The sequence below is a fragment of the Bubalus kerabau genome, chromosome 4 (genome assembly GCF_029407905.1).
Source record: "Bubalus kerabau isolate K-KA32 ecotype Philippines breed swamp buffalo chromosome 4, PCC_UOA_SB_1v2, whole genome shotgun sequence".
NCBI lineage: Eukaryota > Metazoa > Chordata > Mammalia > Artiodactyla > Bovidae > Bubalus > Bubalus kerabau.
In genome coordinates, this window is record NC_073627.1 from 150,554,349 (window position 1) to 150,574,408 (window position 20,060).

The 20,060-nt window shown below is 40.9% G+C and overlaps 1 protein-coding gene across 2 annotated transcripts in view; it reads left to right on the top strand.

The window, feature by feature from the left end:
- The window catches only part of HABP4 (hyaluronan binding protein 4), a 35,328-nt gene extending 20,338 nt beyond the window's left edge, over window positions 1–14,990 (top strand). For both annotated transcript variants that reach the window (XM_055579014.1, XM_055579013.1), the window contains 3 exons: window positions 7,800–7,971; window positions 11,376–11,561; window positions 13,599–14,990. In XM_055579014.1, coding sequence (XP_055434989.1) covers window positions 7,800–7,971; window positions 11,376–11,561; window positions 13,599–13,655 — 415 coding nt within the window. In that variant the 3' untranslated portion in view covers window positions 13,656–14,990. The remainder of the gene's footprint in view (window positions 1–7,799; window positions 7,972–11,375; window positions 11,562–13,598) is intronic.
- The last annotated feature ends 5,070 nt before the right edge of the window (window positions 14,991–20,060 follow it).

The following is a 20,060-nucleotide window of genomic DNA, read 5'->3' on the forward strand; positions in this document are numbered from 1 at the left end:
GCTGTAAATATATTTGAATTATTCAAAAAAAGGGTTGTTGACTTTAGACTGATAGCAGTTATGATGCTTTTATAACTGTTAGAAATGCACTTGCATTAGTCCTTCCTGAAACTGAGAATTAGCGGTATCTCTTGTTGAATATCCAGTCTTTGCTAAAATGACAGTAAAAACTGAATTCAGTGCTGATTCAAGTGGGACGATGGAATCTTCCAGTTTTGTTTGTTTGCTTAGAGTGTGTTTTGTTTCTGGTTTTTCTCATTTTTGGTTCACCCGGTCTTTGTTGCTGTGCACACTTTCTCTAGTTGCAGTTAGCGGGGGCTACTCGTCACTGTTGTGCCTGGGCTTCTCATTGCAGCGGCTCCCCTGTTGTGGAGCGTAGGCTCTATCCAGGTGTGCAGGCTTAGTAGTTGTGGGCACATGGGCTTAGTTGCTCCATGGCATGTGAAATCTTCCTGGACCAGGGATCAAACCTGTGTCCCCTACACTGGTAGGTAGAATCCCAACCACTGGACCACCGGAAAAGTCCTAGAATGTTTAATAATTTTTGGTCAATAGACAACAAGGTTAAGGAACCTATCCTTGGTAATTTTATACTGTTCCCAACGTGGCTTGTTGAAGTGGCAGGTGATAATGGGAAATGCATACAGGGCATCGGTAAGAACACATTTAAATGAGGTGCATCTGAGTGAACAGTGTCAGGCTGATCACCTCCATAGAGGGAATCACTTGTGGCAAATGCCCTATTCTAAACTGCACTATTTGCTTTATTTTGGATGTCTTTTTTTCACTTCAGGTCTGCTTTTCTTACATGCCTTTACTTTTTTGTTCTATTTCTCTATGTTTAGACATATGTTTTGAGGACAATTCCTTGTGATCTTAACACAGAACCCATTCTTACTGAACTTTTTGGAATTTATTAACTTCTATTAGGTTATCTTAGTTATGAAAGAATCCTCAAATTCATAGCATCCAGTTCCACAAATTTCTTAATTCTGTCACAAATAGGCTACAAAACCCCTCAGGACGCCTTAATATTTCTTTGTTTTTAGCTCCTTTTGTTAAAAGTTATAGAAAAAAATGTATTTAAATAAGAATGGTATATTGAAACTGGGAGTAAGTAGTTGAAACTAAACTGTTACCAAATCATGGTCATTCTTATTTCATAGATTTCTCTACCCACTTCTTCTACTCCCAGGATATGTTACATATCATCCAAAAATGTTTCAGAATAAAGAAAATAACTGGAATATCGTTATCTCATCTAAAATTTTTAAGCAATTCCTTAATCTCATTAAATATCTAGTCAGTTTCTGAGTTTTCCTGATTATCTTAAAATCTTTTCTTAAAACAATTTATTTGTTTGAATTAATATTGAAATATACATTTTAATGGGTGTGTTTTTTATATATTTTTATTAATAAAGCAACATTATTGAGGTATAATCTGAATTCGATAAACAGCACATATCTAGTATATACAGTCTTACAAGTTTCAAACAATCAAAGTAATGAGCACATCTGTCAGTCCAGAAAGTTTCTTTGTATCCCTTTGTAATCCCTCTCTCCTGCCCCTTCCACTTAGGCAACCAGTGACCTACATTTTTGTCATTAAAGATTAGTTTGCAATTGCTATAATTTTATATAAATGGAATCATACAGCATGTATTCTTTTTTTGTCTATATTATTTACTAAGCATGCATAATTTAAGATGCATCCAGGTTGTTAAATGTGTCAACAGTTTCTTCCCATTTATTGCTGAGTGATAATCCACTTTACAGATAGACCAATATTTGCTTAACTATCTACCTGATGATGATCATTTAGATTACTTAGTTTTTGCTGTTATAAATAAAGCTGCTATAAACATTTTTGTGTGTCTTTCTGTGGATATACATTTTTATGTATATCTCTTTGATTTCATCAGTGATCCAATGATGGTTTAGTAGCATATTGTTTAGCTGCCACATGTTTGTGTTCTTTAGAGTCTTTTTTTTGTAGTTTATTTCTAATCTCATATCATTGTGATCAGAAAAGATGCTTAATATGATTTCTATTTTCTTCAGTTTACCAAGGCTCACCTTTGTGGCCCAGCATGTGGTCAATCCTGGAGAAGGTTCCATGTGCACTTGAGAAGAATGTGTAGTCTTGCTGCTTTTGGATGAGATGCTCTATAAATATCAATTAAGTCAAACTTATCTAAAGTGAAGAACTGGCTTTTAGTTTCATTGACCTTTGCAATTGTTTTCTTTGTCTCTGTTTCATTTATTTCTGCTTTGATTGTTATAGTTTCTTCTGCTGACTTTAGGTTTTGTTTTGTTCTTCTTTTTCTAGTTTTAGGTGCACAGTTAAGTTGTTTAGTTGAGATTTTTCTTGTTTCTTGACCATTCTTGTTTGGACCATTGAGCTTTTCATTTTCATTTGTAAGTGTTTTTAAAAAATTTTCTCTTTGATTTCTTCAGTAATCCATTGGTTATGTAGTAGCATATTGTTTAGCTGCCGTATGTTTCTGTTTTTTATAGTTTTTTCTCATAGTTTATTTCTAATCTCATAGCATTATGATCAGAAAAATTGGTTGATATGGTTTCAATTTTCTTAAATTTATCAAGGCCATCTTGTTCCCCAGCATATGGTCAGTTCTGTAGAATGTTCCATGTGCACTTGTGTAACCTGCTATTTGGGGTAGAATGCTTTATAAATTGGAGAAGGCAATGGCACCCCACTCCAGTACTCTTGCCTGGAAAATCCCACGGACAGAGGAGCCTGGTAGGCTGCAATCCATGGGGTCACTGGGAGTCGGACACGACTGAGTGACTTCACTTTCACTTTTCACTTTCATGCATTGGAGAAGGAAATGGCAACCCACTCCAGTGTTCTTGCCTGGAGAATCCCATGGACAGGGGAGCCTGGTCTATGGGGTCGCACAGAGTCGGACACGACTGAAGCGACTTAGCAGCAGCAGCAGCAGCAGCTTTATAAATATCAATTAAGTCCATCTGGTCTAATGTGTCATTTAAGGCCCGTGTTTCCTTATTAATTTTCCATCTGGATGATCTGTCCATTGATGAAAGTGGGGTGTTAAAGTCCCCCACTATTACTGTAGTTTTAAAAAATTATTGTATTATTGTCAGTTTCTCCTTTTATGGTTGTTAGTATTTGCCTTACATATTAAGGTGTTCCTATGTTTTTGGGTGCATATATAAATAGAATTATTATATCTTCTTGGATTGTTCCTTTGATCATTATGTAGTAGTCCTCCTCCTTTGTCTCTTGTAACAAGTCTTTGTTTTAAAGTCCATTTTTTCTGATATGAGTATTGGTACTCCAGCTTTCTTTTGATTTCCATTTGTGTGGAATACCTTCTCCCATCCTCTTACCTTCAGTCCGTAAGTGTCCCCACATCTGAGGTGGATCTCCTATAGACGGCATATATATGGGTCTTGTTTTGGAATCTACCCAACCAGTCTATGTCTTTTGGTTGGTGCATTTCATGTATTTGTATTTTGATTAATCAATAATTGCATTAGTTATCAATATGTATGTTCCTATTACCATTTTAAAAATTGTTTTGAGTATGTTTTTTTAGGTCTTTTCCTTCTGTTGTGTTTCCTACATAGAGAAGTTCCTTTAGCATTTGTTATGAAGCTGGTTTGGTGGTGCTGAATTCTCTTAACTTTTGCTTGTTGAAAGACTTTTTATTTCTCTGTCAAATCTGAATGAGAGCCTCACTGTGGAGAGTATTCTTGTTTGTAGGTTCTTCTCTTCATCACTTTAAATATTTCGTGCCAGTCCCTTCTAGTTTGCAGAGTTTGTGTTGAGAAATCAGCCAATAACCTTATGGGAGTTCCCTTGTATGTTATGTTATTTATTGTTTTTCCCTTGTTGCTTTTAGTATTTTGTCTCTAATTTTTGTCAATTTGATTACTGTGTGTCTCAATGTGTTCCTTCTTGGGTTTATCCTTTCTGGGACTCTTTGTGCTTCCTGGACATGGTTGACTATTTCCTTTTCCATGTTGGGTAAGTTTTTAAATAATATTTCTTCAAATATTTTCTTGGGCCCTTTCTCTCTTCTCCTCCTGGGACCCCTATAATGCAAATGTTGGTGCATTTAATGTTGTCCCAGAGGTCTCTTGGACTGTCTTCATTTCTTCTCATTCTTTTTTCTGCATTTTGTTCCACAACAGTGATTTTCACCATTCTGTCTTATAGGTCACTATCCATTTTTCTGTCTCAGTTATCCTGTTACTGATTCCTTCCAGTGTATTATTCATCTCTCTTCATTTGTTCTTTAATTCTTCTGGGTGTTTGTTAAATATTTCTTGCATCTTCTCATTTCCCACCTCTGCCCCCGAGATCCTGGATCATCTTCAGTATCATTATTCTGAATTCTTTTTCTGGAAGGTTGCCTATCTTCACCTTTATTTAGCTATTTTTTTCCCCCCTGAGGTTTTATCTTGTTCCTTCATCTGGGACATAACCCTCTGCCTTTTAATTTTTGTTTAACTTTCTGTGATTGTGGTTTTCATTTTGAAGGCTGCAGGATTGTAGTTCTTCTCTCTATAAGTTAATTTTTAACAACTGTATTTTAACAGCCAAATCACAAAATTCCTGAAAAAAATATTGGCTGTTATTACTTAGTGCAAGCCAAATCCAGCATGGCATTATAGAGTAGTAAAACATGTTTCTCTGTTATTCATATTTTTAAAAAATTTTCTTAATACTAATAGTGAGAGGCAGAGGTTTGATCAAATTCAGGTTTAACTTTTTGGTAAGATTGTTGCAAAGTTTATGAATGGCTGCTGCTTATCATTTCCTTTATCCATTGATTTATTAGGGCTGCAAATTAGTGATAGTCTAATTCTATCATTCTTTCTTTATTTAAGTAGCTGGGATGATCTATAAAGAAAAACTTACCTAAAACTAGTTGATTACAGTGAGGTGTAAGTTTGTTAAGGAAATGAAGGATAATAAAAGAAATATTTTACTTTTACTCATTTTTAGAAAGAGTTGGCTCCCTCATATCTTTCAAAGGTGCCAGTGACTTTTTTTAAGTGTCATTATGAACTTAGAGATTTAAACATATCTGATATGTTTTAGTCCACTGAGATTTTATGCTTATTGGTACTTAAACTGATCCATTTTTTGACTGAAGGGGGCCTCTTCAAGTTGATCCTTGATCCTTTTGAGACACATTCAGTAATCTTTGATAGCTTGCTTGCTTTCTGGCAAGACATGTTTATGACTCATCATCTGTAGTTCACACCTTATACTGAGTCATTTTTCCAGGGAGCCAGAGTCCTTTAATAGAATATGGTATTTAGAATTGTATGGTATCACTTACACGTGGAATCTAAAATATAATACCAGTGAACTTATCTATGAGACAGAAACAGACTCACAGACATAGAGAACAGACTTGTGGTTGCCAAGGGGGAGTGGGTGTTGGGGAAGAGTAGATGGGATGGAGTTTGGAATTAGTAGATACAAACTATTTTACATAGAATGGATAAATAACAAGGTTTTACTATTTAGCACAGAGAATTCAATATCCTGTGATAAAGCATAATGGAAAAGAATATGAAGAAGAATGTATAACTATATATAACTGAATCACTTTACTGTTCATTGTAAATTTACTTTATGTACTTCCATAAAATAAACTTAAAAGATAGAATATGGTATTTAGAAACCATAATCTAGGCACTGGGGTTACTTACTACTACTAGATTCTTAACTGTTTCTAGTACATTTAAGTGGATGAGCTGAGAAATACACATATACACATTTTTAAGATGAAATATGTTATGAGTTTATTCATTATTTTCATTTGAAATTTAGGAGTACAAGATTTTAGCTAAACTTTCTTACATTTGTTTTTCTTTTTCTTCCATGCTGAAAATCCCAGTTGTCAGTAATATTGTACTGTCATTTGCTACACACACGACAAATATTCATAACATTACCAACACTATCTTCAGTAACATGATTATTAAAAAGTTATATATAGAGATGAAAAATCAAGTTTATATTTCAAGGCACTCCAAATAGCTCTTTTCTGATGCTTTTTATCGCCAATGTGATAAACTAGGCTAATTTGATTAATCTTGCTTCCAAATTTTAGATATTGAATTTAAATCTGTTTTATAATTATACAAAATATTTACATGTTTCCAAAATACAATCTGTTAAGACATGATATTTTCCAGTTAGTGTATATCCCTGTTCTTTCCCTGGTGTATATTATGATTTTATTTTTAAAATCTGTATATATATATATTTGTATGTATATATATATATTTGTATTCCTTAGGTGAATGGAAACATATATTCTACCTTGCTGTTTTATCAGTATATCCTGGAGGTGCCCCATAGCAATATATGTATTTCTGATTCTTTTTTAGCTGTGTAGTATTTATAATTTTTCCACTAAGATCTTCTTCAGATGATTTTGGGTCATTTCCAGTATTTGAAATTACAAAATTTAGTGTCTTTTTATATTTTTGCCAGTGTATATTTGGGATATGTTTTTATTTTAAATATTTATTTACTTGGCTGTGCTGGGTCGTAGTTGCTGCACACCAGATCTTTCATCTTCATCACAGCACGTGAACTCTCAGTTGCAGCATGTGGGATCTAGTTTCCTGACCAGGGATTGAACCCCAGGCCACTTGCACAGGGAGCATGGAGCCTTATCCTCTGGACCACCAGGGAAGTTGCTGGGATATATTTTCATATTAGTATTTTCCCAACATCTCATTGTGAAAATTTGCAAACACACCTGTTCCTACCACCTAAACTGATATAGAATTTACGTATTGTGAAATGTGCAAAAATACATGCACATTCATTGTTTTGACATTTGCACTTTTTTTAGTTGTGTCATTTACTTATATTGAGTTGTAAGAGTCCTTTTTGTATTCTAGATCTAAGTCCCTTATCAGATAAATGGTTTGCAGATATTTCCTCCCATTCTGTGAGTTATCCTTTCACTTTCTTGATGGTGTCCTTTTACAGCATGAAAGTTTTCCGTTTTGGTGATGTCCAGTTTATCTACTTTTTCTTTTGATGCTTCTGCTTTCAGTGTTGTATCTAAGAAGCCATTGCCTAATCCAAGGTTTATGCCTATATTTTCTTTGAAGAGTTTTATACTTTTAGCTCCTATACTTATGGTATGAGGTAGAAGTTCAACTTAATTCAAAGGAGAAAGAACTTTTCAACAACTGTTGCTGGGAAAACTTAATATCCACTTGTAAAATAATGGTCTTTGGCACCCTGGTCAAAAAAATTAATTGCTCATAAATATGAGGGCTTATTTCTAGATGTTAAATTTTGTTTCATTGTTCTATATGTCTGTCTTTTTTCAGAATTCATGAATTTAAGGAGGATATTTACAAAAGAATGCATTTGTGACTCACTGTTTATAACCCCTGTTCATGGTTCTCTATATATGTTTTGTCTCAATAGCTTCTCCCATTTGTTTCTACAATTATCTCATTTTGTATGTAATGCCATATGGGAAGGGAATGCTTGGTGGTGAGTGTAATATTAATGTCACTGGAATGGTTATATTCCCATTTTTCAAAGACTGCTTTGAACACAGACAGGGAGTATCTTCAGTTGGGAGTGATGGCATAAAATTATGAAAATAAGGAAGCTATGGTTCAAAGATTTTCTTACCTTATTTAAATCTGAGATGGAGTTCTGTGAAAGTACATTAAACTAATGGGTGTGACTTCCTCTTTCATAAAATAGACATTTCAGACCCATCAAAAATCATTCTTTATGATTACACTTCTTTATAGAGTTCCTGAGTTGGAGGTAGAAGAAGAAACTCAAGTTCAAGAGATGACCCTAGATGAGTGGAAAAATCTTCAAGAACAGACCAGACCAAAGCCCGAATTTAACATCCGGAAACCTGAGTCTACTGTCCCTTCCAAAGCAGTGGTGATACACAAGTCTAAATATAGAGATGATGTAAGCATGATGTTTTATATCTAGAGGTAATCTTCATTGTTACCTTACTGAAAACGAAATGGAACATTAGTAGTTGACATTCTAGTTTCAACCTTATAGTAATCAGACGTGTCTGTTTCAACCTAAGAGTAACCATGCATGCCTAATTTTACTATATTTTTATTAACTGAAAAAAATTGACCCATTAATACTTGATCCAAAGCAGTTATAGTGAGCACATTTTCTGCTCACTTCAGAACTGTGTGAAGACTATGCTCACACTGTTGTGTTTTAGTTACATTTCAATTTTGTGTCCAAAGAGAGATCCAGAATGTTTCCCTGAATGATGCCATTTCATAGGATAACAACTAGGCATTTTTGTGATTAGATTACCTTCAGTTATGATTCTTTTTTTTAATTCAAGTAGAGTTGATTTACAATATTTTTATAGTTTCAGGTGTGCAAAAAACTGATTCAATGTTATTTTTCACAGTTCTAATTCTTAATAAGTGTGTTTAACTGAAACTAGTTGGTCACTTTAAACCAGTCAGAGTTGGGTGAATCCTTTCTGGTGATATTGCAGTAGCTTTGCTCCCACTGCAGAAATTCACCAGAGGACCCCTGAAGCCCCTCCCCCATGACAGGCATGCTAGCATGGCCAGCTATCCTCTTGGGATTGCTCACACATTCTTAAGATCTGATTTTACATGGTTTATGTTCACCTATTTGTTGGCGTCTTCAGCTTTGAAAATATCTTCCAGCATATATTGATAAGGATGGTCAGAGAGTTATTTAATCACATTCTATTCGGATTCCTAAACTTAAGGGAGGGTACACTGAAGCATTGTAATTTTAAAATTTAGAGTTAGTATCATTCAGTCACAGCTATTTATCTTGATACCAGTCTCTGTGTCAATGATGGTGGTGAACACTCTTCCTCTCTGCTTGATGTTACTCATTGATTTTCCATTTGAAAATCAGGAGTTTTATACTATGTAGATTTGTCTGTGTTCCCATTTACATTTTGGTTAGTTATATTCTTTTTATGAATAATTTCTCTTGGGGATCATTTATGATACTGGACTCCTTCCTACCTCCTCTTCCTGGCAGTCGAACTCCGGGAGTCTGTGTTTTGAGCTGTTCCTCTAGAAAAGACTTTTTGTACACATACGAGGCCAGAGCCTTATTCTCTCAGAAAGCTCTGTGAGGTCTTTTTACAAGTCTATCAGCTAGTTGGGTTGGGTTTTTTTTTCCCCTATCCACTTTCTTCTTTTGTACATAAAGTTTTGCCTAAAACAATTGTGCTGTCAGGATTTGAAATGTGCAGCTGACATGTTAAGTAAAAACAGAAGCTGTTCTTCTTAATCCACACCAGATTCATCTTCCCTGGCTTCTGAGAGAGGTCTCCTGGAATCTTTGAAGCAACTGGGTTAGCTGAGTCATTGAGCTTGGTCTCAGTAAGGCACACATCTTTGGTACTTATTAACCTTACAGCGTTGATGATTTCAGCCAGGAGTTGTTCTTATAGAGACAGAGGCCAAATCTTGGTGTCACTACTTTGCTCTGGATACCCTAAAGAGAACAAAAGCACTAGAATAATACCTCTTGTTTCCTTGGAGCTCTGTTCTTGCCAAAGTTAAGACCTAACAGTAGCCTATGAATAGAGCAGGCCCTTAAAGCACTTTGGCCTGACAATTTGCTCACTCAACTTACATCGCAAGCTGTGCCTTCTTACTGGGAAGTCTGCTGTGTCTCTGCTGAGGTGCCTTGACAGCCAGTTGTTTTCTAAATCAGGCAGCAGTTTATTATTTTGCCGCTTTTACATTTTTTGTGTTTATCTTGTTACCAGAGTGCAAGTGTTCTGAATTGTTCTTTCCTTCGTCTTTTTAGCTTCAAGAGTACATCTGCCTAGGGACACAAATGCTAAACATGAAGCCTGGAATACACATATGGCCAAAAGGGAAATACGTGCTCTGGGAAATTTGATTCCATTTGCTGGACAAGCAAATGGATGTTTAACCACATAACACTTTGGAGATTCTCATCCACAATCATTGGCCTATTTTCTGCAGGTTTATATTTCTCTGTAGGTTTATATTTTACTTACAAGTGAGAGTTTTTGTTTCATTCATTGTTAGGAATTGAAACCAAATCAAATTTGAAGGTTTATTAATATAGTTTTGACAAGAGACAGAACTAATATGACCTTTTGATTCATGTCTGACTCTTGTGACCCCATGGACTGTAGCCTGCCAGGTTCCCCTGTCCATGGGATTCTCCCTGCAAGAATACTGGAGTGGGTTGCCATTTCCTTCTCCAGGGTATTTTCCCAACCCAGAAATTGAACCCAGGTCTCCTGAATTGCAGGCAGGTTCTTTACCAACTGAGCTACTGCAAGGGAAGCCCCATACAATAAAATGTATATTCTCAAAGAATTTTAACTAAGGCGGTTTTTAAAAAGCAGCCTGAGTTCTTTATTCAGCCTTGGTAGCAACCCTTAGATAATCATACTGTTATGTTACTCTTCCAATATATTTTGAGTCAAAATTATTTACTGTAAATCATCCAATTTTTAACATATGGTATTTGTACAGTCAGCACCCATGTTGAGAGCAGTTTCTCCATCAAGTTCTTTTCTAGGAAGGTGAATTTTCCTTATTTATCAAAGTAGCATTTGTGAACGAAACAAAAGGCAGGAACTAAAACTTTTCAGTCTCAGCAAAATACACTTAGATATGCAACATTTATAGGATTTCTGTTAGTCATGTTAAATCTTACATCTTAACCTGCTAAACTGATAGAAATTTGGTCTGACTTGAAGTAAGTTCAAAAAAGCTTGAATTAAGACTATGACACTACTGTGTATAAAGTAGATAACTATTAAGAACTTACTGTAGAGTTTAGGGAACTCTATTCAATACTCTGTGATGATCTGTATGGTGACAGAATCTTAAGAGTGGATTTATGCATTTATATAGCCAACTGGGGCTTTCCTGGTGGCTCAGCAGTAAAGAATCCACCTGCAGTGCAGGAGACACAGGTTTGATCCCTGGGTCAAGAAGATCCCCTGGAGAAGGACATGGCAACCCACTCCAGTATTCTTGCCTGGAGAATCCCATGGACAGAGGAGCCTGGTGGGCTACAGTTCATTGGGTTGGAGTCAGACACGAGTTAGTGACTGAACAAAAGCAATAGCTGACTGACTTTGATGTTACAGCAGAAACTAACCCAGCACTGTAAATCAGCTACTCCAGTTAAATAAAAAAAGAAGGCCTGTCAGTATGAGAAAGTGTGGCTGCAAAATGTGCAAAACCCACACAGCTGGAAGCAGAGCAGCCGTATCATCTTCCCCTGCTCAGCCCAGTGAGTGTCCATGGAGACGGCCATGTGTATGTTCTGTGTTTGATGCTGTAACTGTGTTTCAGATGGTAAAGGATGACTATGAAGATGATGCCCACGTTTTCCGGAAAGCGGCCAATGACATCACATCCCAGCTGGAGATTAATTTTGGTAACCTCCCTCGTCCCGGGCGTGGAGCCAGAGGTGGCACACGGGGAGGCCGGGGAAGGATCAGAAGGGCAGAAAACTATGGACCTAGAGCAGAAGTGGTGGTAAGTGTGTATATTCTAAGTCCTGGATGGTTTTCTGAAGTGAGAGGATGAAGATGCCCTGGGCCTACATAGTTTAATTTTGGAGGATCATCAAGTTCTTCCTGATCTAGATAGAGGACATTCTTTCTCCTCTGTCTAGTGTGAGTCTCATGTTAGAGTGTTTGGAATGGTCATCAGCATGATGGGCATCAGTTGGATACAGACCATTGTGTAGCCCTGGCCTCCAGGGTCTCCAGGGAAGTCTGTCTGCTATGATTGTACACTCAGCTGGAGAAAAATTCACACATGTGCATCAGATGAGGTCCCAGGCTTGGTATTGAATTACATCAACTGACAGTTGCTTACTACGGTGTAAGCGACCCTGTGCCCTGATGCTTTCAGAGTAGACAGAATCCTTCCAACAGCTTCAAGGCAACCTTTTCACGTTAAACCATTCTTTGCCACTCTTCATCCAACACTGCCCTACTTCTGGGACAGACAACCTTGTTCCTTACTCCATGGGGCCTTTCTGCCTGCTGGCCTTCTTCCCACCCCTTTGCCTGTTTACCTAGGATAGATCCTCTAATCTCCCTTCATCAGAGGAGGCTTCCAGACCAGATCAGAGGCCTTCCTTTCTTTGAAGCACCATCTGCATTTTTAATTGTACTATCGCTGGTACAGTTGTTGGTCAGCGTCTGCTGTCTCCAGAAGACAGATTGGTTTCCCCAGTGCCTAGTATAATATAAGCTGTACTGGACGCTTCATCAGTGTTTTATGAACAAATATACCAATACCTGTTTAGTGGGAATTGGGCACAAGGTTCGGCGGCCAGCAGAGGCACCAATGCTGTCCCTGTGAGAATGGAGCAGCCCCTTCTTTGTGGCTGATCTTGGAAATGTTCCTTTTGCTGCCGATTCCCTTATTCCAGGGAGCAACCCCTGGGAGGAGTCTAACTTGTTATACTTCAGCAAGAACGAAAACAAGTGTTTTTTCTGGGTAGATCTGAGGCCAGCTTGGAAAAAGGATCAATTCTGGAAATAGAAAATACACGCCTGCCCCTTTCCAATAGCAGCTCTGCCACTGTGGTGCAGTGTGGCTATCTGGTGCAAGGGGCCCTGCCACCCACCCGGGCTCTTCCAGCTCTGCACCACCCTCAGGCCCCACCCCCTTCACAGCTGCATTGTGTCAGAATCCTGTTCTTTTTGCTCATTTGTTGTGGTTATCTCCAGAAGTTTCTCTTTTAGAAGACATCACTTAACTGTAACATGTGCATGGCCACCAAGTTGCACTGGACGCCCTGACTGTGGGCCTCTGTTCCCAGGCCACCTGTTACTGATGTGACCAGTATGCTTCTCCTGCAGGAGCTCTGTGAGCTCCTGAGGGTAGGACTGTCTTTAATCATCCTTGTATCTCCATGTAGCAAACGTTCCGTCATGTTTATTGGATGAAGGAGGGGCTAGATAAAGGGTCCAGGTGGTGCTAGTGGTAAAGAACCCACCTGCCAATGCAGGATACGTTAGACACGGGTTCGATCCCTGAGTCGGGAACATTCCCTGGAGGAAGGCATGACAATCCACTCTAGTATTCTTGCCTGGAGAATCCCATGGACAAAGGAGCCTGTTGGTCTATAGTCCATAGGGGTGCAAAGAGTCAGACACAACTGAAGTGACTTAGCACGCATGCACGCAAGGTGCAAATAAAGGCTCACAGTAGGATTTGTGGGAGTGAGGGCTGGGGCAGGGCGTGGGCGAGGCAGGGTGGCAGGCACTGCCAGCCATTCTGCAGTGGGGACAGAGCAGGTCAGAGGAGGGAGAAGCATGCTTCTGTGCCCCCCTCTGCAGGGTCTGTGCAGAACTTGGCTGCAGCTCAGAGCAGGGCCTCGCGTAGAGTGCCCCTGCCACTCTTCTCTTCCCACTGGGCCTCTCCCTCCCTCAGTGTTTGGGCCGCCCCTACTCGGTTAGCTCCTCCCTGAGAGAGTAGGTACTGTGTTTCACACACTTCTGCACCCAGGTGGGAATGGGTGAACTGACAGTTGGTTTCAAAACTTCTCTTTTTCAGATACAAGATGTTGCTCCAAACCCGGATGACCCTGAAGACTTCCCTGCTCTGGCTTGAGACAGCCCAATTTCCCTGGCAACTTAAACAGCACTGGCATACCTATGAAGAGACTTTTCTTGCTGTGGGGAAGAGAGTCAGACTCTAAGAACAATAGATGTTGCTTTTTCCTGTATAGTTTGAACTCATTGCACTCTTTTTGGTCTGGGTGGTTTGTGGGAATAGGGATTTCTCCAGACACCTAAAGAGCAGCAGTTCTGGCTGGGGGTTAGTCTGGCACTTTCCCAGGAAAGTAGATAATGGTGATTATTTTTTTATTTAATGAATTCCAAATGTAGTTCAGAAATAATGTTTAAAACTTGTACATAGAAATTGTATTGAATCCTCCACAAAAGCATGGAGAGTGAAGCAAGTTGTAAAATAGAATCTATTGAGACTACTTAGTAAGTTGTATAGATACCGGAAGGCTGTGTCCTTCAGTATTAGAGGAAATACATATAACTCTGCTATTAATTTAAAGCAGTCACAGCCTAGTTTTCAGAGACCAAGAAATTAAAATACAGTTATATTTACCATTTACTTGTAAATGTTATATTCTCCTGGAATTTTTTTGGTTTTTTATTTAACCAATAATTTTAAATAGTTATTGTGCACTCATAGGTTACCACTCTGTGGCAGAGAATTAGGGCAAGTATTGGGGTTTTTCATGGTGATTTAAACTACCTCGTGGTTTCTGTGTGTATGTAACACACATACACACATGCTTAGTATAAATGTGCATATTTAGTGTTTGGGTGGTTTTTAGGATGAGTATTAAGTATATGATCTTTAAAATCATGTTATTTAACCCACCAATCAAATGAAAAGGGTCCAGGGAAAAGAGTGTTGCAGATTTTCTCCCTCAAAGCTAGTGTCAGAATTCAACACCTGTGTGCAAAGGCTGTCTGTCCCTGTCCTGGGCAAGACTTGTAAATAATACTGAACACCCATAAGCAGTTTTTCTCTCTCGGCCCTGTACCAGTTCGAGTTCCTCTTTCTTGCCTTTGGAGCATGTTAGGGTTAGGGGTTTCCTTGGAGGTTCAAGAAAACCCCACTAATCAGCAGGGCTGAGACTGGGAGGCCCATGGCGGTTCAGCTAGCTGCCTGTGGGTAGTGCCGCGATGGTGGCTGGGGTGGAGGCAGCTGTTAACAGCCCCGGAAGCTGGGGCGACACTCTTCCCATTTTACTGAAGAAACTGGGTAACAGTCACAAACTTGTTACACAGTTGATATGTTTATGTTGGAATCTGAACCTTGGTCTCAGGATTTGTGCTTTTTTTTGCCTTGCTATACTGTCCAAGATGGCAGTTCTGAACTTGAACCCAAGTGTAAATAAAGGTTGGTATTCCCTCCTAACTTTGTGTATAGAGAGTTGAATCCTTTTGGTGACACCCAGGTCAAGCAGGAAGAACATGGGGAAAGACCACAGTGGAGTCATTTCACATTTTGGTGAATAATCAGAGCTGAACCCTTAGTCACATTAAGCCACTGTGGTTGACAGCCTACTTTTGGATTCTTGTTATTAATCTGAGTATTAAGGTCATCATTTTCTTCCCCCTCCCCAGAAAAAGACAGTGAGTGTGAGTACCTAATCTGAGTTAAGAAGTCTTGTGAGAGTAAATGTCATGTTCAGCCGAGAGCTGGTGCCGTGTGTCACTACTCAGCAGGCTTGAGCTGTCACGTTAAGTCATTCTGCCTTGCCTTGGCTTTGAAGATTGGCAAAACAGAGATCTCTTTCAAAATTCCCTTATTCCCTTTAGTGTCATGAGTAACACTTGCAAAGCCCCTTGTGCTAGATTTCATGTTGTATATGCAAACACTGCATCCTTCCCAGAGAGACTGAGAATTCCTGTACCATGGAGCAGTCTCAGATCTCATGGTCAGAAAGTCTGGTGAGGGGATAGGGGATGGGTTCTGGTCCTGCAGAGGTCTTCATTTGCTTGCCAGGCCTACCTCTCACCAATTTGGTGGGTCAGATGAATGTCAGGCTTTTGTCACAGGATTGTCCACAGTCCAGCCTCAGAGAAGACAGGGCAGGAGCACAGGGCAGGAGGAATACATAATGTGATGTAGGGAAACTCAGGAGGCAGGATTGAGTTTGGACCTGTACACAAGGCAAGGCCTTCCACAGGAGTTCCCCTGCACAACTCCTTTGAGGTGATTTGGTATAGACATGTTGTCATGAGGTGGGACCCGTTTCTGGCTGCTAACTTTAATACTAAGCAAATTAACCCCAGCTAAGAAAACTTGTGAATCTAACAAACCCTTTTAGAAAGTGAGGTCAAGCATATTTGAATTCCCAAGGCAGGTGTGCCAGCCCTGAGCTTTCTGACCCAGGAGCTCACTTCAGGGGCTCAGGCTGCCAGAGCGGGAATTAGAGATGAGCTGGTCCCAGGACCTGCAGCGAGGAGAGGCTCATCAATAAAGAGGTGTGAGCTGGATGAGGGTTTGGTCCCTGCTTTGACCAGATGAAAACCTGAGCATCTAGGAAGAAGCGGAGTCACTGCAGAAGCTGCTGCTGGCCGGGAACCTGGTGCTGGATGGTCTGAACATCTAGCCAGGCTACTTTGAAAATATATCTTTAGCCCAGTGTTACTGATGAACAGTTGACATTTTCATCTCATGCAAGGCTGGCCCCTCACAGAAGCCGCAGCAGGCACTCCATTTTCTAGTGCTGGGTTCTAGTGGAGGCTCTGTCCTCCCGTATTCCCTGGCTCCTCCATGCCAGCCCAGGGCATTAGGTGTTTCATGGATGACGGCATTGCTTCTCCTTTAAACCACACCATGTGTGGTGTTGGCAAGTTCTAGGGAAGAGCAGGATCCAGGCCTCAGATGCTGGGAAAGGTCAGCCCTTGAAGGGAAAACAGGACTGCCACCTACTAACTTACCCAGGAGAGAGAGACGCTGCCAACAGAGGGCGGGGAGACCAGAGCATGAGTCCAGCAGGACAAGCAGAGGTTCACTTCGAGGGAAAAAATGTGCCCACTTTCCTTTCACTCTGCTGCTGTTGTCCTCGGCACCCGGGGAAGACAGGGCCGTGGGGATCACATTCTGTGAACGCCTTCCAGGGTCCTGCCGCCTCACCTCCACATCCTCCCGACTCTGGCCTGAAGTGAGGTGCTCGGGCAGCCAGCGACACTGCCCACAGCATGTCCCAGGGGTGGAGGCTCTTAGTATTTGTGTAGTAAAGCGAGTGAGAAAGGAAGAAAGCAAGTTATTGAAAAGAAATCTTTATTGTTAAATACAACACAAAAGTGCAAAACTTTATTGTAACCACCACCTAAGTCAAGGAACCTGTTTGCCCAGGAGGCTGTCCATGTGACCCTGCCAATCACAGCCTGCCCTCCTTCTGAAAGGAGTACTATCCTCACTTAGAGGAAGCACTGCCCAAGGAGGCAATCCTTAGTGATACGGCTCTGCCCTTTACCTGAATGTCCTTTAAGTCTGAAGGGTCCTCCGCTACCTTTATTGCAGAACCTGGGTAACTTGAGGAAATGAGCATTTCTTGAGTAACTGCTATGTGCTGTCTTATAATTGTCTCATCACTTGTCAGGGAACAGGAAGAGACATCCATCTTCCATGCTCCCTAACTAGTATTTGGGCAGAATGGGATGAAAAGATGAAGGAGAAAGAAGATTCAGTCCCCAAGCTGTGTTCTTTCTACACACCCCTGAAATTTCTAGTTAATGTTACTAGTCCTTTGGGCAAAGCTGTAGAGAGAGGGTCAGGAAAGGCCAGAAGATACGTGTGCCTCTGTGGGAGCCAAAGGACCGCATGGGGTGTGCTCTGTGTTTAGCTACTCCCTGGGGTGAGGTGGTACCCATGGCAATGCCACACTGTGACACATTCTCCTAAAAACATCTGAAGAACTCTTAGAAAGCTTTGGGGCTTCCCAGGTGGTGCTAGGGGTAAAGAACCCGTCTGCCAGTGCAGGAGATGTAAGAGACGTGGGTTCGATCCCTGAGTCGGGAAGATCCCCTGGAGGAGGCCATGGCAACCCACTCTAGTATTCTTGCTTGGAGAATCCCATGGACAGAAGAGTCTGGTGGGCTATAGTCCATAGGGTCGCAAAGGGTTGGACATGACTGAAGCGACTTAGTACACATGTAGAAAGCTTTAATAGGTCTCCTGCACAGGTGGTGATGGCAAGTCTTGGGAGGGCACGAGACTAGGTTCAAGGCTGCTGGCAAGGTGCTGGTGGAGACAGGCAGAAGCTTGGCTCTCCCAGGGGCCTCATGAAACCTAAAGTCCGAAGCTTTCCAGGAGCCTCTGCCCAGGCCACCTCTGCCCATCTCCTGTTGCTCTGGGAGAGCCTTTTCCTTGGCCTTAGGTTTCCCAGGACCCAAGGCAGTAGGACTTTCCCCAACCAAACCACAAACGCTCTCTAAACTATCACAGCTTCACCACAGGTGAAGCTGGCCCCATAGTGTAGGGAAAGCACCAACTGCCTTGTTTCTTTGCAAAAATGTGGCCCCATTTCAGAAGGCTGACTTGGGAGCATCGTTGGGGAACACCTGTCATGAGAATAAAGTGGCATCAACTTACACATAGGAAAAGGTCAGCTTTCATTCCAATCCCAAAGAAAGGCAACGCCAAAGAATGTTCAAAGTGAAAGTGAAGTCGCTCAGTTGTGTCCAACTCTTTGCGACCCCATGGACTGTAGCCTACTAGGCTCCTCTGTCCATGGGATTTTCCAGGCAAGAGTACTGGAGTGGGGTGCCATTTCCTTTTCCAGGGGATCTTCCCAACCCAGGGATTAAACCCGTGTCTCCCACATTGTAGGCAGACGCTTTACCATCTGATACACCAGGGAACTACTGCATAATTGCAGTCATCTCACATGCTAGCAAAGTAATGCTCAAAATTCTCTAAGCCAGGCTTCAACAGTACATGAAAGCTGGATTTAGAGAAGGCAGGGGAACCAGAGATCAAACTGCCAATATCCACTAGATCATAGGAAAAGCAAGGGAAATCCAGAAAAACATCTGCTTCATTGAAGCCTTTGACTGTATGGATCACAACAAACTGTGGAAAATTCTTAAAGAGATGGGAATACCAGACCACCTGACCTGCCTCTGAGAAACCTGTATGCAGGTCAAGAAGCAGTAGTTAGAACCGGACATGGAACAATGGAGTGGTTTCAAACTGGGAAAGGAGTATGTCAAGGCTGTACATTGTCACCTTGCTTATTTAACTTACCATGCAGAGTACATCATGAGAAGTGCTGGGCTGGAATCAAGATTGCAGGGAGAAATATCAGTAACCTCAGATATGCAGATGACACCCCACTTATGGCAGAAAGCAAAGAGGAACTCAAGAGCCTCTTGATGAAAATGAAAGAGGAGAGTGAGAAAGCTAGCTTAAAACTCAACATTCAAAAAACTAAGATCATGGCATCTGGTCCCATCACTTCATGGCAAATAGATGGGGAAACAATGGACACAGTGACAGACTATTTTCCTGGGCTCCAAAGTCACTGCAGATGGTGACTGCAGCCACAAAAATAAAAGACTCCTTGGAAGAAAAGCTATGACAAACTTAGCATATTAAAAAGCAGAGACATTACTTTGCCGACAAAGCTCCGTATGGTCAAAGCTATGGTTTTTTCCAGAAGTTATGTAATGCATATGAGAGTTGGACCATAAAGAAGGCTGAGTATCAAAGAATTGATGCTTTTGAACTATGGTGTTGGAGAAGACTCTTGAGAATCCCTTGGACAGCAAGGAGATCAAATCAGTCCATCCTAAAGGAAATCAGTCTTGAATATTCATTGGAGGGACTGGTGCTGAATCTGAAGTTCCAATACTTTGGCCACCTGATATAAGAACTAACTCATTGGAAAAGACTCTGATGGTGGGAAAGATAGAAGGCAAAAGGAGAAGGGGACGACAGAGGATGAGATGGTTGGATGGCATCACCGACTTGATGGACACGAGTTTGAGCAGGATCCCGGAAATGGTGAAGGACAGGGAGGCCTGGTGTGCTGCTGTCCATGGGGTCACAAAGAGTCAGACATGACTGAGCGACTGAACTGAACTTACACATAAGTCCCTCAGGGGTTTCTGAGAGTTCTTAAAAAAGAGGAAGAGTATTTTCTCCAGAATAGCCACCCTGCCAGAGGCACCAAGGATACCTCCAGCTGGGGTGTACACAACCCAGCCCCAAGGGACCTCACTCACCTTGATGAACGACCTGCATAGATGTGTCGGTGGCTCTGGTCTGCACTTCACCCACCCCCTCAGATAGGAGAGCAGCATCAGAGCAACAGAGAGGAAAACAATATGCCTGAGGTAAGTCCTACATTCTTGGCAGTGCAAAATGATCAGGAGAGTGTTCTGGTGAGAAGGGAAAGTGAGAGTGTAAGTGAGAGGGGGAGCCAAAGAAACATTCAGTGAGGGGGTAGCATGCTTGGGAGAAAGGAAGCTG